The 26,062-nt window shown below is 39.7% G+C and overlaps 2 protein-coding genes across 3 annotated transcripts; one reads left to right on the forward strand and one right to left on the reverse strand.

Moving 5' to 3' along the window:
* Positions 1-88: 88 nt before the first annotated feature.
* TRMT61B (tRNA methyltransferase 61B) lies at positions 89-8,265 on the forward strand. 2 transcript variants are annotated; one of them, XM_049833832.1, is made up of 7 exons: positions 89-653; positions 759-861; positions 4,954-5,144; positions 6,363-6,454; positions 6,882-7,117; positions 7,753-7,833; positions 8,020-8,265. In XM_049833832.1, the coding sequence occupies exons 1-7, from the start codon at positions 123-125 to the stop codon at positions 8,061-8,063; spliced, it is 1,278 nt and encodes a 425-aa protein (XP_049689789.1). In that variant the 5' UTR covers positions 89-122; the 3' UTR covers positions 8,064-8,265. The 2 variants fall into 2 exon arrangements, with proteins under 2 accessions (XP_049689789.1, XP_049689788.1); XM_049833831.1 differs by lacking the exon at positions 8,020-8,265 and having other exon boundaries at positions 7,753-7,984.
* Positions 8,266-8,291: 26 nt separating this feature from the next.
* SPDYA (speedy/RINGO cell cycle regulator family member A) lies at positions 8,292-16,185 on the reverse strand. Its single transcript, XM_049833833.1, has 7 exons — positions 16,055-16,185; positions 15,125-15,371; positions 14,009-14,067; positions 13,082-13,167; positions 11,365-11,536; positions 9,926-10,220; positions 8,292-8,399 (listed from the first exon to the last, which is right to left on the reverse strand). Exons 2-7 carry the CDS (start codon positions 15,351-15,353, stop codon positions 8,299-8,301), a joined length of 942 nt encoding a protein of 313 aa, XP_049689790.1. The 5' UTR covers positions 15,354-15,371; positions 16,055-16,185; the 3' UTR covers positions 8,292-8,298.
* Between the last annotated feature and the right edge of the window lie 9,877 nt (positions 16,186-26,062).

The raw sequence follows: 26,062 nt of genomic DNA on the forward strand, positions 1-26,062 counted from the left end.
CCGCGCGCGGGGGTGACGCCATCCGCGGCGTCACACGGGGCGCGCGGCGCGGCGCAGGCGCGCGGGGGGGGGGGGTGGGGGGCGACGGTTTGGGAGCACGTCGCTTTCCCGCCTCGTTCCTCATGAGGGTCTGGCGGGGCTTGTGGCGGGCCGTCTCCTCCGGCGATGGGGCCGCCCGCGGCGGGAGGCCTCGGAGGCGGGCGTGGGAGACGTCGCTGTCGCCCCTGGAGCGGGTGAGGCGGCTGCTGCCGCCGGAAGAAGCGGCGGCGGTGGGGCGGTGCGCGGCGGCCCCTCAGGTTCCCCCTGAGGAGAAGGAGAAGGAGGAGGAGGAGGAGGGGGAGGCGGCGGCGGCCGCCCCTCAGGTGTCTCTTGAGGCGGCGGCGGCGGCCCGGCTCGGCCCTTTCCGCGCCGGGGAGCTGGCGCTGGCGGAGCTACGGAGGAAGCACAACGCGACGTTGAAGCTGTTGTGCCGGTTGGCGGCGGGTTCGGTTCTGGCCAGTCCCAGAGGCTTCCTGCCCCACTGCGACATCATCGGACAGCTGCCCGGGCAGATGCTGCGTACGTCGGCCGGGGCGCCGTTGCTGCTGAGGCGGCCCTCGCTGGAGGAGTACGTGCTCCTGATGCCGCGGGGACCCACCATCGCCTACCCCAAGGTACCGGCCGTTCACCGGGGCTGGCCGGTGGCTGGGAGGTCACTGGCCGAATCTCACCCTTAGTTTCCGAGAGTAGTAACGTGGCGTGTTTCTTCTCACCCGCAGGATATGAGTGCTATTTTAACGATGACGGATATCCACCCGGGAGACACCGTTTTGGAAACTGGCAGCGGGTCTGGCGCTATGAGCTTGTTTCTGTCAAGAGCAGGTGAGAACCTGGTTTTAGAAAACATAGAAGCAGCGCAATGCCCTTATCGCACATTGTCTCTCTTTTGACCAAATACTTGTGGTCAGTTCTTAAAAGTTTTGTTGCAGTTCATGTGTTCATATATAGTTTGTTGACGTAAAGGAAAATTACATCTGTGCCAGAGCCAATGCAGGGACTGCAAAACATTTTGAGTGTATTTCAAGGGCCATAGTGCAAAGCGTTACCAAAGGCCCTGCAGAAAGCTGGGTTTCAGCCATCATTATTGCTGGCTTTGGCTTAACCGTACTAGACACCTTCTCCCAATCTCTTGCCTTTCTCAGTTTCATTTTCCTCATCTTGATGGACCATGTGAATAATCAGATTGCTAGATGCCAGTGAAAATGCTTATGTGGACACACACTTATTTTTTCATGTTATAGCTAGCCTGGTTTGATCTAGGTCTCAGTGCTCTAAAAGGTAGAGAGCCTTTGCACTCAGCAATGTGAGTGAGGGCAAAACCTCACCCTTCAACTTCATCTCATCTGTAGGTATCTTGTTAGTGGACCACATTTCAGAGTAATTTAATTTATGAGCTTCTGATAGAACAACTTCCTTAAGGGAAGAAAAAAACTAAAACAAAACGACCACAATTGTTTGCTGTAATTGATTTTGTACACACCTGAAAGTAAAGCACCACTTGAATTTGGTTTTCAAATTGGTTTGTTTTTTAAAAATGTATTTCTGCTATTGCAGAATACTGCCCTTCTCTGCAATATTAAAGGGCTTTGGAGGGTAAAGACAGGAACCTCATCACAGATCATCTTGAACTGGTAGAGCAGAACAGCACAAGTTGCATATCCTTAAGGCTTATGTTCAAAGACAGGGTTTGTGGGCACCCCACCATCAGACTAACTGGATACCTGAGGGTCCCAGCAGTGGTCACTGAACCTGAGAAGCAGCCCATACCCTGAGCTTCTGTGAAACCTCAGTGCTAACATTTCTTTTTTACTATTGTCCAGTGTGTGTTATAAAGCATTGTTCTAGACTATGCTGTCTTTGTAAAATGTTTACGGTTTGGGCTGCCTTTGTGGCTATACTCTGTGTTATTCAGCAGTTCAAGACAGAAGATGTTTTGGTACTCCCACTTATGGTCAGCCAAGTATCTGTGGGAGGTGGTGCTTCCTCTTACACTCTTGTGAGGGAGACAAACTGAACAGATCGGCTGCTCTTTTTGTTCAAGTCTGTTAACCTTTGAACTCGAAGGCAGCGAATTAGTTTTCTTACTCTCCCATGTAGCAATGCTGTATCTGCTGTCCCTTGGCAAGTGCTCCAGGATAACAATACAAGGCTTTTTAGAAGCATGGGTTTTTCTGAGAAGTTTAGTATCCAGCAAGTATGTTACCAGTGTCATCGACCCAACCCTGCTCCTGGATGTCAGGTCATACTGCTGAGGATAACATGAGGAACTAGGAATGGTTACACTTAGTGAATGGTACAAACTAGAGTGCTGACATCCACCAGGAGCTTAAAATTGGTGAGGATGTGTAAGCGGCAGCAAAGGGAATCTGGAAGGTCCCCTCCTGAGATGAACAGAGTAGTTTGTTCTTCTTAGTCTGTTGTTCTAGCTGCAGCAATCTTCACTTGGCGTACTAATTCAGTTGAAAATGCTTATTTAATCAGCCGTTAAATGCTGCCCCAAGATCACTCAGCTGCAGGTGGTCTTGAAATACGTTGGGCCCGGGTTTTGAGGTCAGCAGTTGCACCTCTGCTCCCCCTCCTTTCTGCCTCCTACTGCTATTCCTTAGTTCCTTCCAATCATCTTTCTGCAATAAACTAGGGGGGTTTTGTTGTTCTGTGATGGGATTTTGAAGATAGTTTGGAATTATCCTCAAAGAAACCATTGCTGCCATGGGAGCTAGAAGCTGACAAAACAGAAAATGAAAGTCAGCACTTCTGTTTCCAGAGATGCATTTAGAGAGAGGGAAAGTAAGAGTCATTAGCTTTTCCCATCTTCCCCTACAGGCAGACCCTAAATCCAAAGAAAGAGATTGAATACCTGATGTTGGCTAAGGCAAAAGTTAGCTTTTAGCAAATTATTTTCTGGCTTGGCTATTCAGACCACTGTGGCCATTTCCTACAAACACACCTGGACTTACCAATTCTTCCTCTCCTTTTTCAGTCTTGTTCAATAGGTTCCTTCTGATCACTTTAATTTAGCTGTAACCATGCCAAGTCAGCAAAATCTGATAACCCTATCCATGGGAAGAAAGCAGTCCTTGTGTGCCAGCTCAGCTCTATCTTGAGGAGAGGGAAAAAGGTATGAGATTGTATTGCTATTTTCAAATTTATGGAACTTAAATCAGCACCAAATATGGACAGTGTTAGTCACAGCTTAATGCAATTTGGCGCTGACCCTGAAATAAATAAGATTTTATTTGCTGTTTCCTAATCATGGGTAATTTTGCCACCATTTAGTACAGTAACACCCAACAAGAAAATGAGCTGCTACATAGGTAAATGCTGGAATTTAAATCTAGTGAGCATGTTACCAAGGTCCATGGAAGTATTTAATGTCCACAATTCTCATTGATTTAACAGATTTCATTAATCTCCTCTCTTCGTGTTACTCTCGTTTCATGTTTTATTTTCCATTCCTTCTTTAACCTTTCCCAGAAACTACTGACATGGAACAGGACAAAGTTAAGACTGTGTTAAGAATGGGGCGTTTGCCATGACTTTAAGATCTTTGAGAATGGGAAAACATGATATATGCAAACTTGACATATTGCAGCATCACAATAATGAAGAGTTTTGCCTCGCTATTTTAACTAGTTGTCCTTATTTTTCCAGAAGTCAGTTTCAAAATGTAGGAAGTTTTTGGAGTGAGCAGGTGAAGGAGTAAGACTGACCCCGGTGTGAACAATTTTATTCTTCCAATAGTTCCAAACTGATAATCTTGAGTGATAAGGAGTTGGTGCTGCAATTCTGCAACTGTTTAAGATGATCAAAGGCAACACTGCTGAAACCATCCCTCCTTACATGTTGGCTCTGGCCTCTGTCTGATCCCGGGTGAGCTAGATCAGGGGAAGACTGCTGGGAAACCCATCCCCTCTTTTGTTCAGTTTTCTGAATGGATTCACAGTGGGATCACAGAGGTGAGGGAAGGAGCCTGGTGACTCTGACCTAAACGGCTTAAAAAGTCATAGAACCTCACTTGCTGAACTGCTGATTGCTGAAAGCTGCCTTCACCCATTAAAAAGTAGCAAGGAGAAAGAGAAGCTAATGGTGGGATAGGTTTGAGGAATTGGAGTAATACAAGGATAGAATAATACAGCACTTCACATGCTGCTGTCTGTGCCTGCATTTCCTCCTAACACTTCCTTTATGAAGAATTATGTGTTGGACTCATACGGTACATTTCAGGATAGTAAAGTGATACTTAAAACAAGTAATAATATATTACAGTTACAGACCATAACAGGAAAATAACACAAGTTGGAAACTTGTCTGTGGGGCTGAGATCAGTGAGCAGGTGTGGGGGATGTTTCTTAGCCTTTCCCCAACCCTATGAAGGGACAGGCAGAGAAAAAACTATGCGTGGAAAACAGCAAACCTTTGTAAAAACGAGGACTGTCAAAAAAGATTTAAAACCAGCAGTTCCAATTCTTATCAACAACAGAGGCAGTCACTGTCTGTCAGTTTTATAGCACCTGTGAGTAGTGACCAATGTTAGAGTTTTCTCAGCTGGTACCTCTGGTAGCTGTATCAGAAGAATTGTAGATGGATAGGACCACAGATGCTCAAGTTTTCTTTTGCTGTAGGAGTTACTTTGGGAGGACATCTTAAGAATAATTTGTACTACTGTAACTATACTTTATTTCACCTGTGGATTGATGGATTTCAGTCTGAAAAAGAACTAACCCAGCACTTTATCTGCATATGTTCTATATGTAAAGAAAAAACAAACTGTAATTGCTTGTTTCATATGTGATTATTTCCTAAAGTGAAGTTGAGATTTCAAGGTGTACTTCTGTTGTTTACTACACTACTTTTTCTAAATTTTTTATTACAGGGGGAAGAGTAGTAAATCTAGTGTCTTTTGTTTGTTTTCAGTTGGGCCCAAAGGACGTGTTATAAGTTATGAAATCAGAGATGATCATCATAATTTAGCTAAGAAGAATTACAGGCACTGGCGTGCTGCATGGGAAATAGGACATATGGAAGAGTGGCCAGATAACGTGGATTTCATTCTTAAAGACATTTCAACAGCTGCTGCAGATATGAAATCTGTAACAGTTGATGCAGTAAGTCCAGAGAATCCCCCCATTTGACATTGATCTTTTCTGCATAAATTAAAACCTCTGGTGCTCACACTCACAATGGGATTCCCATGTCTAGTTTAACATGAGAAAAAAACAATCAATCAATGAAGGAAACATTGTGATTTTTTTTTTGTCAGATTACAAGTATTTTCAAGGTTTCAGTTAACAGTTTCCCAAATGAAAGAGTGATATGGCTGTAGTACAGAAATACAATTAATCATTGGTGTCTTGTAAGCAAAGACAAACTTACTGTCTTGTATTTTGGAGAACCGGATATTTTTGTATCTAAGGCATATATTTCAAACATTAAATTTAAGAAAAAATACATAAGCTTATAGAAAATATAAATATATAAACACTTTGCTATCAGCTATATAGAATGCACAATGTGACCAAGGCCTAAGTGAGAGTAGGGAATGCTACTGCTTGCTCTCCTGTCCCACTTCTTATATCTAGATTTTGTAAAGAGAGGCACGCTGGCGAAAACAGCTAGATGTTAACCACTCTTCCATGTGAAGCAGACAAACTACTTAAATTAACACTTTAAACAAATGACAATTGTGTTAAACAGTTTGAGCAAAGAAATAAAATATATAGCCTAAAAATACCATTTTAAAAACTTGAAATGTAACGGTCCACAGGAAGGATCAGGTATTGCATATCACATTGTTTTACAGTTTGAATAGTTTTCTAGCAGAAGATGGATAAATTGCCAATGACAGAAGTTTTCCAAATATTGAAACAAACAGCAAGTTAGACGTTGAGACTGTAGTGTGATCTTTTCATGATAAAGATGCACTTGAAAATTTTTTTAATTTTTTTTTTTACATTTGAAAACTAGATATCCAAAGATGTTAGTAAAATGTAGTCTTCTAAAGTTTTTATTAATGTCAACATTATGGAATTTAATTAGTAGGAGGTTTAACGTTAGCACAGGACTACCGTGTTGGTGAAACGTTACTTGCTGTTTTAACAGAAATTTATTTGGAAGTAGCAAGGACTTTGTTTTGTATATGTGTAGACCTCCGGTTTCTCTAGGGCTTTGAGAGGCAGTAATAAAACTGGTTTGGGATTACATACTGCTGTTGTATGCATTTTCCATAGGTAAAGATGGTTTTTTCAAGCATTGTTGTTGTGGAAAAAAATTGATAGATACATATTAATATTTACTGGGAAAACATAGGTATCTGTCTCTTGCAGATAGTTCTGGATATGCTTAACCCTCAGTCTGCTCTGCCTGTTGTACACCCAAGTCTGAAACAGGGTGGTGTGTGTGCTGTGTATTTAGCAAAGTAAGTATTTACTTCTGGCACTTAACATTTATTCAGGCATCACCTAACATTGTTACAAAACCTAACATCTTTTAGAATATACATCCAGCATTAATGAAATGTTTAACGAAATTATGTTTTTTTGTCACCCCGTGTAATTTTTTTTAGGGAGTTGCACTCACTATAAATTACACTTGGTCAGATCCTTTGGCCTTTACTTTGGGAATGTTCTCGTTATGATCAGTGGAAGTCTTCGCTTAATGACATCCTCAAAATAACTGTACTGCTTTCCAATTCCGTAGTCATGTTGCTAGCTCCTTTACCCTAAAATTGAAGGACTTGTGTAACCTCAAAGGTAAAGAATGTGACAAAGCCAGTAGAATGGAGACTAACAGTGTATGATTTGAGTTTTCAAAATACTACTTTATCCTTTGCATTTCTTCAAAAGCATCACACAGGTTATTGACCTTTTAGACAGAATACGGACCTGCAAGCTCCCTTTTTTGTGTGAAAGGATCATTGAGGTAACTTATAGAAATTGGTTGGTACTCCCTGCTAAAATCAAGAATTGTAAATCAAGCCAAATGGTGGAAACTCAAGAAAATATTGAAGAACCACCTCAAAAGGAGTACGAAGAAATCCACATTCAGGATCAAGCAGTTCTTAAAGAAAGTGAATACAAGGGTAAGAACATAATTGCTGATGAAATAGCCTGTTATTGCAATTTGATAATCCAAGGATATAATGAAGACAAAGCGTGTAGGAACAGGCAATTTTTTTTCTTATGTCAGCTGAGATTGTTGTAAAGAATAGACAAGCTTTTGGACAGCCCAGACCTTTTCAGGTCTGAAAAAGGATATATTAATCATTATTTAAGTTTAAATATCTTATTAAAAATCTCAACTAAATAGAAAATAAATTGCAATATGCAAATAAAGAATGACTGCCCTTCTACTACTGTTTTTAAATTTTTATTTTTTAATAAAATTCAGTCCTCTATACTCGCCCTGTAGCTGCTTTAGAGGACCCTGATGGGCTTAAGCATTCCATAGAAGAGACAGTACCAGTGTGCTCTCTTTTGTCATCATGCTGTTCTGGCAAATCCAAAAAAGATGCCTCATACCAGTACAGATTTGCAAAATACATCGTAGAGCAAAGAGGTCTGAATATACTGATAGGTGACAAAAAAGCACTTTAACAGAAGCAAAAAGAAAATGAAAATAATATCAGGGAAAAAAAATCCATGCGCATTGGCAACTCTAGTCTGTGTGTATGTTTTAAACTTGTTAGAAAGAATTAAAAAAATTTACTTCTCACAGACTCCCTTTCTGATGATGCTGAAACAAACTGCTCGATGCCTTACGTTGCTAGACCATCTTATTGGCAGGATGGTCATTCAGGTGAGACACTGGAAAAATGTTTTTTTTATCTTAAATGGTTAGTGGTATTTTGTTTTCAAAAATAATTTTTTTTTTGTACTAGTATTTAACACGTTACTATATCATGAAATCATAAAACTTATAATAATAAAATAATCCTTGTATATTGAAATACTGAGGTAGTAACTTGTTTTGTTTTTTAATTAGCTTTCCTTACCAAGCTGAGAAAGTTTCGACCACTGCTTTCTTGATGCTGCGGAGATGTTAGCTGCTAACTTGAGTATTGTATCAGAATAAAATAAAATGTTGCAAAGTAGCCGCTACATTTTGCAAGTTGTGTAACTTTTAAGTAATGAGTGCTTTGATTTCTACTTAGTATAAAGTTTGAAATCCCACCTACTATTTAAAGGGAAAAGTTTTAACAGAATCATCAGGTATGGTGGTGTGATGCAACACAGATTGTTCTGCAAAGGACAATATCTCTTTCTATCTCATTGGGTGTATTTCATTCTTCATAAACCAATCCATGGATTTGTCTTGGTTCAAGGTGCTACCTGGTCTCCTTTTGCTGGACAGGCTCTGACAGTCTACCAGAAATCAGGAGAAAAAAAACTAGTAAGAAAATAATGGATCAAAGTCTGCCCTTTGAAATGCAAGTGAAGCAGCTTCTGACTTCACTGACTACCAAATGGTGGCTTTCAGTTTCTTTAAGAGCAATGTTCATATAGAAGAACTGTAAGAGAAACTGAAATTCACTGAATTTGTTCTCTTGATAAAGCTGTGTTTACTTCAAGAAACAGACCAGTTGTTGACAATTATAGCTTTGGTTCAGTTCCCACACCCATGCTGAAGGTTGCCTGGTTATTTGTGAACTTCATATAAAGCATTCTCAAATGGTCAAAATAAACACAATTTTTTCTGACCTTTGTCAAATATGAAAAGCGAGATCTCTCAGGTAAAAATAGATCTAAAATTCAGTCTTTTAGGGTCTAACATAAGTCTCCACATAAGCACATAGTGATGTTTAACACATTAAATTTATTAAATGACATGTTGCAGCCACCTGACTTGTTCTGTATCTCAAGGAAGATTCAAATGCCACATTTTTCAAAGTTGAGGAAGACCTTGAGAATCACAGTTGTACTGAAGCTGTCAAAAGCAGTAACACAATCCTACTATAATAGTGAAAATTTATATATGAGAACATAACGCAAATAAAAAAAGAAAGCTATAAATAACTTTAAACCTGTATTAAATAAGTATGCTAGGAACTCTGCAGCGGTTAAGCACATAAAAGTATCTTTGCAGAACCGAGGCCTTATACAGCTTCACCAGAAAGTTTACATCTCAAGCGTGTTCCACTCATAAAAATAAATTAAACGAGCGTTTGCCCCATAACTGCTGTGTGTAATGGAGGCTTCTCATACAAAGGCTCAGGACGCTATTTTGAATAGATTAATGTATAAAGATTCAATTACATAAAACAATTTTCACAATAAATTCTTGTATTGTTTTCTATGCCTACTCCAATCTTGAAATCTTGTATAAACTGTCAATAATTGAGATACTCTTAAAGGAAAATGTGAATTGTGATTTAATGTATGTCCAAACTGATGACAGCAACTGAGCAGCCTGCCCTTTCTAAAATCAGTGCTCTCAACAAGAGCACTTCAACTCGCATAACACATACTTTTTTAACTCATGTGAACACACCAATATTTTTACTGTTTCCTTTAGCCAATTCTATTGGATTCAAAATAGGATTCTCACTTTAATTTATAATGCAAGAATAGTACTAAATGCCTAGATAGACTGGAACACAACCCAGAATCTACTGTAGTAGGTGAAGGTAATTTGAAGAGACTCAGAATATAAAGCAGTTGGTACTTGCAGGAAGTCAAGAGACAAGATGTGAAAATGCAAGTGAAACTATGGCAGTAAAAGCACAGTTCTGCCAAGGTAACTGCATTTGTAACAGCCCTGTGTGCTCACACAGACAGATCCTGTCTTGTCATACCAAGAAGGACACAGTAGCCCCTACAGTAGTCTGAAGGACAAATATGGCCTCAGTTGCCTAAACTAACTGAAAATTAATTGCAATATTAAATCATACCTTGGGCATAATAAAAAGGAGAGTCAACGAGCATTTTCTCATCTGGAAAGTTGTCCTTCAAATTCTGGGATGAATGTAATTCCGTCATCTCCAAAGTGCCAGTAGATGAGGAGGAAGATGATGATAATCCTAGTCGTACAAATCTTCCCTTCTTACCACAAAGCAGGCAGTCTGTAGGAGTAGCACTAGGTCCACGGGGCAGCTGTACTTGATCATCGTAGTTTCTCACAGCTCCGCTGTGGTGTATAGAACGTTCTCGCTGCCATATGTAATGCATTGGAGCAATAGCCATCACCTATTGGAACAGCCATTACATTAGAAACAGTAAAAATAACAGGAAAACATAGAGCTGAAAACAAGGGATCCAATTCATGTATGGCAGAGAATACTATGTAGCTGAAATGTGTATCATCTATTATCTATCTGCTTCCGTCTCACTAGAAAGTTTGCTACCTTAGGCACAAGCAAGTGAACCAGTTATGAATCAGATATGGAAACACAACAATTTACAGCCTTGTATATTCACGTGAACCATCACAAATACCAGCTTATGCTTTGTATGTTGGACTGAAGATGATGTCTTTTACTAACTGCTAAACACCAACTAGATGGATCTTCTGGTTCACAGTGTCGCTGAACTGATGACTGTTGAAAGCTGGGAGGGTGTGCCAGGAAAAGCATTCTGCACTTGCCTTGTTCCTATAAGCACCCAATCCCATTCCCAGAGATTGAATTCTAGAGTAAATGAGATTTTCTTTTCCACCAGCTGTAGTAAACATTATGTTCTTAGAACATGACATGGCTTTTCCAGACAGATACGTTCCACCTGAAAAGTGAGGAATGTCTTTTTTCCCTCCTAGTATGTTTGTAAAATGTAGGTTGTAACACTGCATTAATAGTAGAGAATGTTAAAAGTGTGTCCTTCTGAGGTTTTTTTTTTAAATGCAGTGAAAAACCCTTACCTTAAAAATTCAATTGAAGTTATATTATTAATTTTGAAGGGATTAAAACTTCACCTGAGGTGCTGGGATCTTTATTTGAAAGTTCTACTTGTGTACAAACTTATAATTTGTAGAGCAAATGCACACATACAAAATTATTTCTGAAGTGAATGAAGTGAAACAACTGATGGTAAATTTTAAGTAAAAATACTTGCATAAAGCAGAAAGATTCTAGTCAATAAAAACTTCCCTTTTAACACTAATGCAATGTAAATTATTCTAGTTTACCTTAAAAGCACAGTTTCAGAGAATGTATTTTAAATGCAGAAGAAAAAAAAGTTCATGGAGGATAAATGGACCATTACATTTTAGCTGCATCTTTTCTTTCCTGCGGCTTGTCTACACACTTTAGAGAAGAAATTATTTGTATAGAGCTAGATTGTTAGCTGGTATTAATTGTTGTAGTTTCAGCATCTACAATATTAAAACTCTCCCCACCTCTTCACAGCAGCGTCTGCTTACAATAGCCCTGTAGTCAATTCTACTCCATAGTTGATCTCTTAACTTTAAGAAATCAGGGAAGAGCTTTCTCCAGGCTTTTCCCAAGGCCCATGGGAAAATGTCATACTTTGATTCTTCATCGTCTTCTTCAACTGTATTTGCCAGATACCTTCAAATATATATATATGTTTGTGTCTGTAAATGTTGTTCAATCTTAAATCACTATATTAGTATGATTTCTAACAATAAAAGACATAATATTGAAGTAGTTCTTTCTCCTAGTATTGTGAGAAAAACGGCTACCAAAATACAGCCTTCTCTCTGGAGTACAGTATTTTCTTTATCAGAAAGTTCCATATGTATCCTTTAGGTAAATAAAATCTTAACTTAAGCTATTATAAAAATTGCTTTACCCTAGAGGCTCCTAAATAAGTAGATATGCAAGAACTAACATATCCTGACAGCTTTATCCAAACTGGCAAGATATCTTAGCAGTAAAATGAACAGTTTCTCACTGATTCTCTAAATAATACTTAAAACTATCTTACGAAATGTTAAACTTTACAAGGATTTTAACTATTCTTGGAAAATTATGTTGCTCCCATTAAATTAGCAGCAAACAACTAAATACAGGTCTACTTTCATATACAAATGAAAACCTCAAATTATTGTCTTCATGTCCATATTTCTGCCTTCCTTCACTATGTGCTACTTTTGGTTCTGGGTTGTTTTCTTGGACAACAGCAAAATATTTACTTCCTCCTGATCCACCTGATACTAAACTGCTGTAAATCATACCTGAAAAATTACAACTTCTAGTCTCCTCCTGAATTTTCTCACTTGCTCCTAACCCCAATATTCCTGCTGGTCCCAGTCTTGCCAGACCCTTTGTCCCTATCTAATCCTGTCACTCTTCTGGCCTGGCTTTTCTCCCTTCGGTATGGGGTCAGATGGCTTCCTCCTCCATGCTCTATGGATACTACCCAGAATACCATTTACAGCAGAAGAAACAGCCATCTTTCTTCCCGCATGAGTGTGCGAATCAGACTACCTGAGAAGTACTATTATGGAAAAAGATGACCCGAGCAATATAACACTATGAAAGAAAATGCTAAATCACTCTGTATGTATAGCCAAATATGGAGAGGCTTGGTAAAGACAGATTACTGATTGCACCTCTGTTTCAAAGTATAGAAATTTTAGAACTGTTCAAAAAAGTTCTCAAAAATGCTCTAGCAACATTTTTACAGTTGACTTAAATCACGTTGACAGAAACTTTAATTAAAAGTTACTCCCGAGGTGCGTATCATGAGGAAACATTTTGGTACAAATGACTTAAAGGCTGGCAAGATATAATAAAATAGGGTCTTGTAACAGGAAGTGAGAGCCATGTATTACTTGTAATGCTTAAAAAAATTCACAGATTCAGTTTGGTAGGCAGAATGCTATGCTATATATCACTACACCAACGCAAACATTCCCTCAGTGCTGCTCCAGCTTGTTCCACACTGGTGGTCATCAGAGAAACAATGTTGGATTTGCACTGTTAATATATAGTATGTACATTATGTTTCTGTATTTCATATAGAACCCAAACAACTACACACTCATTAAAGAAGTCGCATCATGTATCATAATTATCAGTGGCATAAACAAAGGAATAAAATAATGCAAAGTTTATGCTAATAAAGCCAGATAATTTAAAAGTACTTACAGAGCGACAAAGAAATTGATTCTGGTATGCTCATTTACTGTGAAGTTAGCCCTCTTGAAATAAACGAAAGTCATTGCCAAGAGATACTGTTGAAATGTAAAATGCAGTACCAATATATTATTTCAGTATATAATTTCCTAAAATGTTTTGCACATTTATCTTACACCAAGATATTTTGATCATTTTTATCAATGAGTGTCGTGATTTAACCCCAGCCAGCAACTAAGCACCACGCAGCCACTCACTCACTCCCCCCCCATCCAGTGGGATGGGGGAGAAAATTGGGAAAAGAAGTAAAACTCATGGGTTAAGATAATGGTTTAATAGAGCAGAAAAGAAGAAACTAATAATGATAATGATAACACTAATAAAATGACAGCAGTAATAACAAAAGAACTGGAATATACAAATGATGCACAATGCAATTGCTCTCCACCCGCCGATCAATGCCCAGTTAATCCCCGAGTGGCGATTCCCCCCACCCCCACCTCCCCCAGTTTATATACTGGGCATGACATCACATGGTATGGAATACCCCGTTGGCCAGTTTGGGTCAGCTCTTCTGGCTGTGTCCCCTCCCAACTTCTTGTGCCTCTCCAGCCTTCTCGCTGGCTGGGCATGACAAGCTGAAAAATCCTTTACTTTAGACAAAACACTACTGAGCAACAACTGAAAACATCAGTGTTATCAACATTCTTCTCATACTGAACTCAAAACATAGCACTGTACCAGCTATTAGGAACACAATCAACTCTATCCCAGCTGAAACTAGGACAATGAGGAAAGCATAAATTGAGTTTCTTGACACTTCCATATGAGCACATTAGAAAAAAATTATGGTCTGTATTTGCATTACAGTTTCAAGTGATTAAAGGCAGATTTTTGACTCAATATAGGTTCTATTAACTAAGAAGGAAATATGCTTACCTTGTCCGCAATTCTACAGCAACAGTCCATCCAAAGGAAGTCTTGGATTAGATCATCATCTGCAACAAAAGAAAGTTGCAGCATTTCAAACACCAAAATTGTTTTTGTTAGAAAGTATTTGTAAATAAATAACAGAAGGTCCTTTTATTAAACGAAATAAAAGGAAGAAGCTAGACCCACCAGTAGAGAACAGAGAAACTGAGGGGAGAAAGAGATTAGGTATGAAAAAATTTAAGCAGCAAAAGAAGACAAACTACCAGAAAGGCAAGGTGGAAAATTTAGTGACTGCATCTCGTTCATTCTCAGTAATAGCAAGTGAAGGTGAAAAATCACCAGTACTTTTTTCTATTTATGTAATTTCTTCCTGCAGTAAGTGGCTCCATCTAACAGCATACCTTTAACTCTGATGAACTATAGACTGTTGAGATCTCTGTGCCTTGATTACCTGACAGCCTTTATAAGGCAATACTTGCTTGATTATTTGTGGTCAGTGCATTACTGTCTGTGAACATGCACTATAATAGGATTACCGCAGACTCTCTCTGATTCATTTCTGTATTCAAGATTCCAGTGAAAGCCAAGTGTAATCTTCCACTATTAGTTAATCTCTTCACTAAATTAAATAAACACAAAACTTTACATGAAAGAGGCAAATGCAAAAGAGATGCTACAACTCCTCAGATTTTCTTTCCATTCCACTTCTCCCCCTAAATGTTTATTCCCACAATAAATAACATGTGTATAAGACTGGGAGTCTGGCCTTTTTTAACCCTTGTGTAAAACAAGATGTACATTGGTTTACATGCATTTGTTGAAATACCAGAGAAAATAGAAAGGAAAGAGAAATAATCATAGAAGAAAGTATCATACCACCTTGGTTTCATTTGTAATTTAAAAAGATACTTTTCATCAGTTTGGTAGCCCTTCTTGTATTTTTACCTTAAGCATTAAATATTCATACACTAAAATGTAACAACAAAATACATTTAGACAAAGACATGGCCATTAGTATCCATATAAAAAGCACTCCCAAAATTATTGAGTTTAGAAAACATACTTGCTTAATAGTTTTCTACTGTTCAGTCAATACATTGATACCTGTCATTATTAACCTACCAAATAATTTAAAGAAAGCTGTCATTTCCTGACGCTGAATAACTAGACATGGTCCCTTTGGACATTTATATTTATGACTAGGAACCTTTTTTTCACAATTTTCTTCATGGTCTTTAAAAGTAGGTCGCTTTAGTCTAATAAGGTTTTTTTGCTGATGTGATCTGGATGCACTTGATTTTACATGAACCGTGACAGTAGGAGGTGTCTGACACACCAGATTGTGTCTCATTTTGGTAAGTAAAGGTCCCTGTTAAAAAAGAAGAAGAAATTAACTACAAAAATAGTCAGTTTGAGCAGTAGTTCTCAATATATCTTTTGTTCAAATGAAGCATTTCAGTAGAGCTTGTACGTCAGGTGATACAAAAATTAATTGTATCAGTACTAATTAGCTAAGTCTGATGCCCTAAGCCAACTACGTAGATTTCTTTAATTTAGTCCTAATTTGATAAAGCTCTTTCAGTGGAAGGAGCTTTCAATCTTTCTTTTTCCATTCAAAATTTTGAAAAATGAAAAAATCCTTTCCAGAAAAAGTTGCTGTTTGTCAGATCCTCCTACACCCTTACTTAGATCTACCAAAAAATCTCCATTCCTCCTCTCCAATTTGTGATTGCATATTTTAAAAGAACATTAGTAGAATTAATGCAACAGAACCATACTTAAGCCATGTAACATTAAAATCAGGGTCTCGAGCCCTTAATTTTTATAACACTTGGTTATAGCCATTGGGAATAAAATGTATCCCTCAAGTAGGACATACCCAGAAGGCATAACCAAGGAAACAACCTGAAGTGTTTGTATCCGTAAAAATCAAGAAGATACCAAGTGGAGTGCGAGAAAAGGTATTTTTAAACGGGAGCGAATGCATTTACTTCTTCAGTAGGTCCCTCGACAGAGCGTAGGGCTGTCTGAGGCAGACTCACGGCAGCCTACCTGGATCTCCAGCTCTTAAACAACAAAAAAGCCCCTCATATGTGGCCGTGATGACGCTGTTTTGGTGCCCAGCAGGTAAGCTTGGAGCCCGCGGCGGATCGGGACGGCCCCTCGCCCCCGGCCCCGGCCCAGCCCCCGCTCCCCTCAGCAGCCCTCCACCCGCGCCATAGCCCTCCCGCCGCGCAGCTCGAGATGGCGCCTCTTGCGGCCAACGAGAGCGCGCGAAGCAGCCGCCTCGGCCAATCGGACGGTGGGGCACGCTTACCTCCCCGGGCTGCGCGGGTCCCGCGGAGCCCGCCCAGGGGCCGCCAGCCAATCAGAGAAGGGCACGGCTGTTGCTAGGCGGGCGGGCAGGTGTAACCCTGCCGCCTCAGACGCCCTTCGCGGTCAGCGGGAAGAGCCGACAAAGCGCGTCCTGAGGTGCGCGAAGTGTGGCATGGTAACTTCGTGGGTCGAGACAGCTCTAAGCTAATGTCGTAACTCCGTGCGATGACGCGACCCTCGTCAGGCACCCAGCGGGTGCCCGCAGAGGGCCGGGCCGCGGGGCCCCGGGGGCGTCTCATGTCATCGCTTTCCCACGCAAGACGCGGTGAGCCCCAAAACCGGCGTGGCCGGTCCCGCCGGGTGTAGCCGACAGCGAGACACGTCTCTTCTTTCCCCGGTGCCGCTTCACCCTCGCGTCCCGAGGGAACCTTTGGTGCGAGCGGGGCCGCTGCTGCCGCCGGTGCCGGCCCGGCGTGAGGGAAGAGCGCGGGGGAAGAAGCGGCTGCGCGGGCGGGCGAGAGTCCGGCTGCCGCTGTGGTGGCCGCTGCTCTTTCCCCTCAGCTGCCTCCCGGCGCGATTCGAGTTTAATCTCTCAGCTGCCCAACAACGTTGTGAAAGCTCCCTTAAAACATCTCCGTGGGGTCGGGAGGAGACGCAGGAGGTGAGGGGGAAGGCATAGCTAACCTTAAATGTCATTAAAAATACAGGTGTGATACACACCCGGCTGTTACTCTTCCACAGAAGCAATTCATGCATGTGGTAGTATGCAATTAGTCTAAGGTAGTCTGTTGAAACAAGAATGAAAAAACTCCCTTTGCTAGTGAGATTCAGCGTGAAATCTTACCGTTGTCTTTTGTTACAGAGCTAAAAGATTACTCTAGGAAGATGGCAAGAAATATATCCGATTTTACTGCTTCCCCCTGTTCAGGCCAATTAAAGTGAACCGGTCTTATTTGTTATGGTAATGAGAAGAGAGGTCTTTTCACTCCTTCCTCATCTTTTATTAATAATTTGCTAGGTATCTTTATTTAGGTGCTCTGAGTTAGTGAGCATATTCAGGGAAAGATCATCTCAAGTTTCTGATCGTGTACTCTTCTAAAGAAAGAAAAAAAACATCAAGCAATAAATGTACAAACTAACAACATCTTTGTATGGAATAGGCTGAAATCAGGAAACGTGGCGGCGCGGTGGAGATAATACCAAATACATCAGTTGGGCAAAAGTCTGTTTCTTTGAGGTTCTCTATTCACATACATGTGTCCAGGTTGAGTTACTGTGCACTAAATTGTTCTTTATTTTTGCATAATACTTTTCAGCTAAGGAGCTCAAAGTACTCTTCAATTCATTACCATTCATTTGATAACTGTGGAAAACAAAGAAAGGATAAGTTACAGAAACTTCCGCATAACCATCTAAACCATTCAGACTAGGAAGCAAGCTTCTGTCTTTTTTTTTTGCCCTACTGCAAAATATAAAACTACATTGATAATTGTGAAGAACATGCTTTCTTCTTTAGACCTTCACATTTGTATTCCTTGGCTTATCAATAAAAAGTGGCTTACAATGTAGATCTTTATCTACGGAGTGCTTTCCAGGGTTTGGTTTTTGGTTTTTTTTTCCTGTAACTCTCCCCTTTCTAAAATATTTTTTTGAGCTGGTGGTTCTGTAACAAAATATTAAAATACTTTTTTTTTTTTTCAGTCTCAAAAATCTCTTACAATCAAGTTATTCAACAAGTATTGTGACTCTCTAGTCCCTGCTGTACTGTCCCCTATCTCCCAGGACCCAGGGCTCTGCTCTGATACAGACCAGCTGCATAACCTCGACTCAGACCCTGAGGAAACTGAAGTGGTGAGAAAAAGCTGTGATAAAGTCTGCAACTTCACCTTTATTTCCTTGCAGGACTCTGCAGCCTGAGGTAGGACTGTTGAGATGGGGGTGGCTCAAGGATTCAACTTGGAAACATCATGGAAAAACATCAACGTGGAAAGGTTGATGCCTGAACACAGTTACAATAAGGAAACAGAACTGTACCTGACTGAATCCTCTGCATGATATAGTGGACTTAACCGGTTCTCAAAGTTGCTTATTATTAACTACAGTTTTTAGAAGGTTGTTGAATAATTAATTCATCCAAGAATATCCGGAAGAATGTAGCATTCTGATTTCCAAGTAACTTGTTGGACATCAGGGGGCACTGTTTCACCATCAGCAATTTAAACTGAGACAATGCAGCATTTGGATAGTATAATGCACTGGATTTCGTGTTGTACTTAATTCCTAATCCTTCCTATAGGTGGACATTAAATCAGTGTAGCTACTCTTCATCTTTATATGTTATCACAGTTTGAACTGATTTTTTTTATATATATATATTAAAAAAATGAGTAAGACTTGGGTTTGAAAGACCTGGGATTCTTAAAAATCTTAGTTTTGCAAAAAAAAAAATTTCCATAAATGCACTGGAACTTAATTATGTGAGATGTATAGTTACATAGGTACCCAGTAGCTAGGTCCAAAAAGGCAGGTGCAGAGCAGTTTGCTTCCTTTAAGTGAAAACAAAAATTTTAGTGACTGAGTTGTTTACAGATAGATTAAGAAGCATCACTGAAGAAAAACACAGGGCTGGTATTTTAATAAATTATATTTAGGATATATGTACTTTTTTTTTTAATATTTTAATATTTGTGAGGTAGGAAAACAAATGCCTTTGGCCTCTGATATCCTTCCCAGTGAACTTTCCAGTGAAAGATAAAGTACCGTAGTAAGAACACCTGGTATTTCTTTTCAAAGTCATGAAGAAGCAGCATTGATTCTTTTAAATAGAGATCATTGTTCAAAATAAAATACTTATTTCTCAAGTATAGACTTTCCCTACTTACTGCAGAGTGTGAAATAGAGGATGAAAAAAGTCTCTCTTCCCTGTAGAGATGACTCCTGACCTTTTCGGGGGGAACCCAGCCTCTCAATCAAATCTGTTCTAGATGAAATGCATGCAGGCTGAGAGCTCAGTTCCTAAAGACCATAACGAAACTGAAGCATTTATCTAAAAAGCCAACTTTGGACATGTGGTTAACTCAGAATAAAGGGTATAGCAAGTCACACCAGTTTCAGTAAATTAAAAAGGAACAGATAAACCACCTGAAGCCACATCTATCACCAGAAACCTGTTTTTTACGTGGGAAGAGAAAGTAAGGATTTAGATGAGTTGTGTGAAACAAATCATTACGGCATCATGGTGCCTGGGCTAGGACTAAGCGTAACAGACTGCATATGCCTTACCTGTTTGCTACTTGAGGTAGTAAGGATACTGGAAGGGTGCCTTACAGCTAAATCCTTGCTTGTGACAAATGTATGATTAGAACTTCAAATGGTCCAGTGCCACTTAAGTGTATGTCATTGATGGATGGACAGGAAAATAGTTTTCAGCTTTGTTCACTTCAAAAGAGCTTCTAAGCATACAGCAGAGTTTTCCAAGAACAGCTGTAGTTATTCTCAGGTACTGAGAAATTCAGGACCTAGAAGAAAAAAAATCACTTGGAAATTATGTAGTGAACAAGAAGTGTACTGACTAGCCTAACACAGCAAATGGTAAAAGAATGTCAAGGCTGCCAGCAAACACAGTGCATGCTTAAACTTGCTGCTTCTGCATACTTCAAAACAGCCAAGTGCTCTGCAGCAGCAAATCTCCATAAAGTACTGGGGACATAAGTTTGAACTTGCTGTTCATTTCTACTGTAAATAGACCGATACATCCTGTATGAAGTCAACTAATTCAAAGCAGAGAGTGGAAGCCTTTAAGATTTATTTTTAAGGATTGGCACTGCTGTGCTGGTTGTAAGTGAAACAAAGTAGTCTTATCTGAAGAGTTCCCATTACTCTGTCAAAATAAATAGACGAGATAGACTACATTAGGTCTGCACCATCATGTGACAAAATGGCAAGTGATGAATGATGTATTTCTCAACATCAGTAACTCAAAACTCTGAATGCATATTTTATGCTAAAGGGAAAGGAGATTAACTGTACAGCACCCCTTTAAGTGTTTTTTTGAAACTTCTGACATCATCCACCATATTCTAACTTTTCAAAGCCACTGGAAATTGTATTTTGTGTTGGCAAGTATTTAATAACCATGGTTATTTTTTACTCAGTTGTGCCCACGCTGTTTCTTCACGCTGTATTGTGCAAAGAGCACTAATAAACAGGACTCATTTATACCACCGTGACCCTGGAGTCATTTGTTCCAGCTGCCAAGAGCACCAGGCTTCCCGAGACACAGGTGCAGGAGGAAGGCACAGGTGTGTGTCGGCCGTGCCCTGGGCGCTGCCGGTGTATTGCGCATGTGCAGAGTGACTGGATTGTCTATATTTGCATTAAAAAATGCGAACTCTTCAGCTTGTATTTTTCTACTCTTTCCTCACAGACACAACTAGCAAACCCTAGACTACAAAAATCTGCTTGATGAAAATGTAGCTGAACCAATAAAACTTCAAGAATTTTACTTAAAAAACCATTTTTATAAAATCACATTAGCTGAAAATATTCCATTCACACCTAGTGAATAACACAAATGCATAGTGTCACTGATGTAATATATATGCACACATTAGTACACAAAACCATGAAAGATCTAAGCAACTTACTATGCAGGAAATACATCTTTTTATCTAGGAAGATTGGAAGTAGAAAAACTTTGCTGCTTTCAAAATACTGTCCTAAATTTTTTCCTGAAGGTGAGTACAGTATTTTTTAAAACAATAGCCATTTGAGTGGATGAAGAATAGGTGACAGCCTTCAAACTCTTAGCTAGCTGACATGATTCTTTAACTGGGCAAAATCTGTAAATTGCATCAAACCTTTCTCATCCCATTTTCCAATTCCAAAGTTGAGATTTACCTCTTAGTTTACTGGTCACATAATTCAGATAACAGACTCTTTCAAACACAGGGTATCTATTTATTCTCTGTTGTTACGCTGTTGAACACAACTGAATCTTTGTCCTTGACCACAGCCCCTATAATATGAAACAATAGTAGTAATTAAGACAGGACAATTTCTCTATTGTCAAGAGCCTTATTTTCATGGCACAGCATTCAGAAGTCTCACCCCATGAAAGGATTAATCAAGAGTAATGTAGCTATAATTTTTGAAGTAAGGGAAAATTATTTTCATATGCAAATAGTTTGGCTCCAGTCCCCTCATACTGCTAAGAAAGGAACAGCTTCGAGTTCAGGAGTGGCAAGGCAGAACAAGGATAGCCCATTGGAGACTAAACCCAGGCAAGTTAAAATGTGAGCTGGAAAGCCTGGATTTTTCTTTTTTTTTCCACTCCCATCCAATGGTCCGGGCTCCACATGGTTAAACTAAGAGTTGCCACAGTTTGTTAAACATTGAACGCCCCTCCCAAGAATCAATGGGCTCTATAATTACTCCAACAGGTCAAAAAGCTTTCTTTTTTCTCTGAGATCAGTAATCACAAGCTGTAAAAGTTCTCTCCCTCAGAGGTTGAACCAATAAAATCACTAGTAGAAGGGCTGTAAATTAAAGTGCAAAGAGAAACAGATGAACTCTGGTAACAGCTATTGCTAACTGAAAAAATACGGGAAACTCTTGAACTAGGAAAGTAGTCACAACACAAAAGCAATTTATTTCAGCGAGGAGAGGGGGGAAGCATTCTGTGAGCTATGAAACACCTGGCTCCCTTAACCCCACTTTCTGCTGTCCATTGTGTTACACTAAATGGTGTTTGTGGGATGAGATTTTTCTGCCCAGCTCATGGGTGTATTTATTCACCTTTGCTTGGGTTATGACTACACACGCAAGTAGAGTGAGGCAAGAGTGGGTGGGGATTTCCAGCATGTTAGCTGTACCATGGAAACTGCCTGAGTGCATGCTGTGACCCTGTTTTCATTGAGGAATAAATGTCTTCTGCTTACTGCTGGGTACAGCTGTCTCCATAGGTTGTTACTGTGGGTTACCCTGACATACTGTAAATCCACACCCTAGCTAGCCTTGTAGCAACCGGTACATACAGACAAGTCTGACACAAGCAAATTTAATGGCAGACACCTTCAGGTTGTGAAAAAAGTACGTGACATGCCTTCTGATAACACCATACTGAGAGACGGGACAACTATCTGTCTGTATAACCAGCTGCTTGGGTTCTGCCTACAGCGCAGAGATGTTGTCATGCGATAAAACACATTAAAAACTATTTGGGACTCCCTCAAACACTTTTTAACAAGTGTTTTGACAAAGTTCCATCTGTATCTTCTTTCACAGAGAATGGCTAAAAGGCCAAAAAAAAAAAAGGTATCTTAGAGGCCAGAATGGAAACAATTTTAGTGTAAATGGAGCTTCTCTTAGTACAAGTTGCGATTCCGTGTTTTCGTCTGAGCCCTTTCCAAACCCTGCTAAACCAGTGAGTGTTCTGAGGGATTGGGCACAGTATGAAATTAATAGGCTTGCCTCTCTGCTACAAAGTAGTCTGGATGAAGAGTTATTAAGGTTTTTACATCTAATGCTACGCATTTTAAGCAGCTTTGAACGTTGACAATAGATGTTCTAAAAAATGCTGTCAGTATAAGAGCCATGGAGATGTATTTTCCAGTCGGTAGAGAAGGATGACAAGCCTGTTACTGACCTCACCCACTGGAGTTAAGACTAAGCCACGGCAGAGAGGTGACGATGCCTCAACGTATCAGACAGGTTGGTTTCTATAATCTTCAAAGACGCAAATAGAACATACACTAATTGCATGAGCATTTCTCTCCTGTGGCTACACCCTGTCTAGTTTTATGAACCCCTGAACCAACAGCCCTTTACCTCTTAGTAGATACTCTTACTTTCAGAGGTCTCCAGCCTGATCGAGAACCAGGCTGTAGGCTTCTGATACTGAGGACAGCTTTATGAGTATTGCCACTGCCTCTGAACTAATTTCCATCTCCAGTGTGTATGACAATTTCAGCAAAATACACAAAAGTAGTTATGTTTACTAACTGTGTTATTATTCAAAGAAAAAAAAGCCATGATTTAGAAACAGGCCCAAAATAAACAAAATGTGTAAACTAGCTTTTTTATGGTGTTCAGAAGTAGTGAGACACTCAAGTCTAGCAGAAAGACACATGACCGTTCATTTATTTTCTTATTGGCTCTATATTTGACCAGCTCCATATGGTCAAAACATTTCATGACTCCAAATGTTCTCATTATTCAAATCAATATAACAATACTTACCTGTTATATGGTGGCTTTCAAACCTGCAGGAAAAATAAAATATGCAGAAGCACCAGTTTTATTACGCTTCTTTGAGCAGCAGCTTGTATCAATTTGTGAAGGCATGGAATCTTCAGAAACACATCATGGACAAGATACTGTATAAAATTTCTGAATATTTTCCCCTTCCTACAGTCCTTTCAAGGTTTCACTCTATGCAGATGGTGCAGTCTGCAAAAACAGTTGAACACAAACATTCTAAAGCTGTCCTAAAAAAAAGTTCCTGAACAAGTCTATAGTACAGATAATGTATATAGCAATGCCTACTGCCCAAAAAACCTGTTGGCGCTTTTGAGCATAAGACTGTTTCTGGTTGTTTCTAACTTTGTAAGCCTTAACCAGTTAAAAGTCATCATGAATTTCCAAAAGTCAGTGATTTTATTGGGAAAACACTCGTAAGACTCTTTAGCAATTTGGTATAATACATGGACTATTTTCTAAGGGACAAGACTTTGGTATCTTCAGAAGGGTGCACCCAAAACTGATCAGGTTTGCAGCCTCTGAAAAATCTCAGAGCTAGATTGCCAAATACTCCAATGGCCCTGATAATGCGCTCTCCACTCATCGGTCTGATCTGCTGATCACAGTGCATGTCACAGCCCCACCTCGCATCATTTCCTGATACTTCAGGAGTGACTCATACATCCTTGCAACTTTCCCTGAAAGCAGATTCTGTCCCTTTTCTGTGCCTGGGAAGTATCACAAAGCCCCCTTACCTAATTTCTAGGAAAGACTTGGAAATGACCTCGTAAAGACCTAGGCCAGATCCCAGTATCACACTAATTCTTACCGACTTCAGAAAGAGCTGGATTTATCTCCCCAGATCTGATTCAGTTCACTGAAGTCAATGTCAGTGGTTATTGAGTACTTCAGTGAATTGAACTTTATTCTCCAAACAGATCTGGAGCAGTTGTAGATTACAGAGCAAAAGTTGAAAAATACAGATCACATGAGTTTTTCTAATGTAAGTTTACATATTCTCTAGGGCCTGGTGATCAAAACTTTTCATTTTGTTGTATGATAGACCCAGTAATATGCTCATAGCATTTAAATTATAATTTGTCTGAGCTGTAATTATGCTTTAATAAGTGTAAACCACAACTAGCCTACACTGCACTGCCAAATCAGCATTCAGTTATTTGATAAGAGGAGGTATCTCCAACAGTTGATAAAATTATCCTGTTTATAACCAATAAGCAAGGCCTTACCTTTAGAGTTGTACACTGAGGAAAGTTAATATAGAACAGCTATTGAATAAGGTCACGTATTCCAGCATGAAGAGTTATGTATCACCACAAAAAGTGCAAAAAAGACACTGCCTTCTAACCCCCTAGACACCGAGGTATCTGTGTAATGATACTTTGATACTTGGGCCCTTTTGTCTTTTCCACCACATGCCTGCTTCGCTGGCTTTGATTCCATGGGGAAGCTTCCCTCAAAATAACCTGGAAAGAGGGTAAGATTAACGCTATTGTGAATGGTCCCTCATTTCCATTGCTTTGCTGGGGAATGACATTATGTAGAGCAACTCTCTCTGCTTCTACAATACTGGGCAACGTTTAAACACTGATTTCTTCAGATTTGGAAACCTGGGGAAATTATAGATAATGAGCTCTTTATTAGCTCCTGCAAATCAGAGCCAAATTAAATGCTGTACCTCAAAAAGCAACATGGTGCACCTATCTTTGCACCACAGTTATGGTATGGCTTTCTATAGGTGATAGCTAACAGTTCAGGGAAAGCATAATGGGTCACACTAAAAAGCCAAAACACACTGTAAGAGGCTTCTTTAGTCCACACAAATACCCTAAGACCATTTGACCCTCAGACACTAAAGGTTATGGCTATTTTTTGTATACTGACAACAAAGACGTGTTAAGTATTTGGTGGTGGCTGAAGAAGCAGTGCTACTTTTGGTAGTAGCCACCATGAGGTTTCAAGACTGCAGACTAAGGATTGGATTTTTAAAACTAGGCACAGAGGTTTACCAACAGAGGACAAAGGCCAGGAGAACAAAGAGGATTAGCATGTACCCAGCTTGTTCTGCTCTTCTACATTTACGTATTAAAAAAAAAAAAAAAAAAAAAGCAAAAGCCTATCGTAAAATATACTATTCCTTATTATCAAGGTTTACGTAGTTCAGCTTGGTGATTTGATAACAACAAGGTAACTCTTCTCATCTTGAATAAGCCAGCACTTTTACACAGAAGAAGAGCTTTACAAAAAGGCAGGCACTTCTGATCCTATTGATCCTGCTCAACTTTCTGAAGAATGCCATCATTTGACAGCAGCAATGCGAGAAGTCCATATCTGGGACTTTGAAGTCTTCCCAAGTTTTCACATTGCTAAGATTATGTTCTTATTTTAAGTCTTTGACAGGTGTATCAGAACAGTATTAAGAAGCCACACAAAAGCTCAAGAAGAATCAGGATAAATGCTGCAAAAGTCTAATTCAGGCTGTACCAG

The sequence above is a fragment of the Accipiter gentilis genome, chromosome 30 (assembly GCF_929443795.1).
Source record: "Accipiter gentilis chromosome 30, bAccGen1.1, whole genome shotgun sequence".
NCBI classification, from domain to species: Eukaryota; Metazoa; Chordata; class Aves; order Accipitriformes; family Accipitridae; genus Astur; species Astur gentilis.

What these genes read in the sequence shown, in the direction of transcription:
- TRMT61B (XM_049833831.1), top strand. Translation starts at nt 123, where the DNA reads ATGAGGGTCTGGCGGGGCTTGTGGCGGGCCGTCTCCTCCGGCGATGGG. An exon ending in CTTGTTTCTGTCAAGAGCAG is followed by an intron (nt 862 to 4,953) that starts GTGAGAACCTGG and finishes GTTTGTTTTCAG; the next exon opens with TTGGGCCCAAAGGACGTGTT. An exon ending in AATCTGTAACAGTTGATGCA is followed by an intron (nt 5,145 to 6,362) that starts GTAAGTCCAGAG and finishes TGTCTCTTGCAG; the next exon opens with ATAGTTCTGGATATGCTTAA.
- SPDYA (XM_049833833.1), bottom strand. Translation starts at nt 15,353, where the DNA reads ATGAGACACAATCTGGTGTGTCAGACACCTCCTACTGTCACGGTTCAT. An exon ending in AGCTTTCTTTAAATTATTTG is followed by an intron (nt 14,068 to 15,124) that starts GTAGGTTAATAA and finishes CTTTTGTTGCAG; the next exon opens with ATGATGATCTAATCCAAGAC. An exon ending in TCCTTTTTATTATGCCCAAG is followed by an intron (nt 8,400 to 9,925) that starts GTATGATTTAAT and finishes GATTTCTGGTAG; the next exon opens with ACTGTCAGAGCCTGTCCAGC.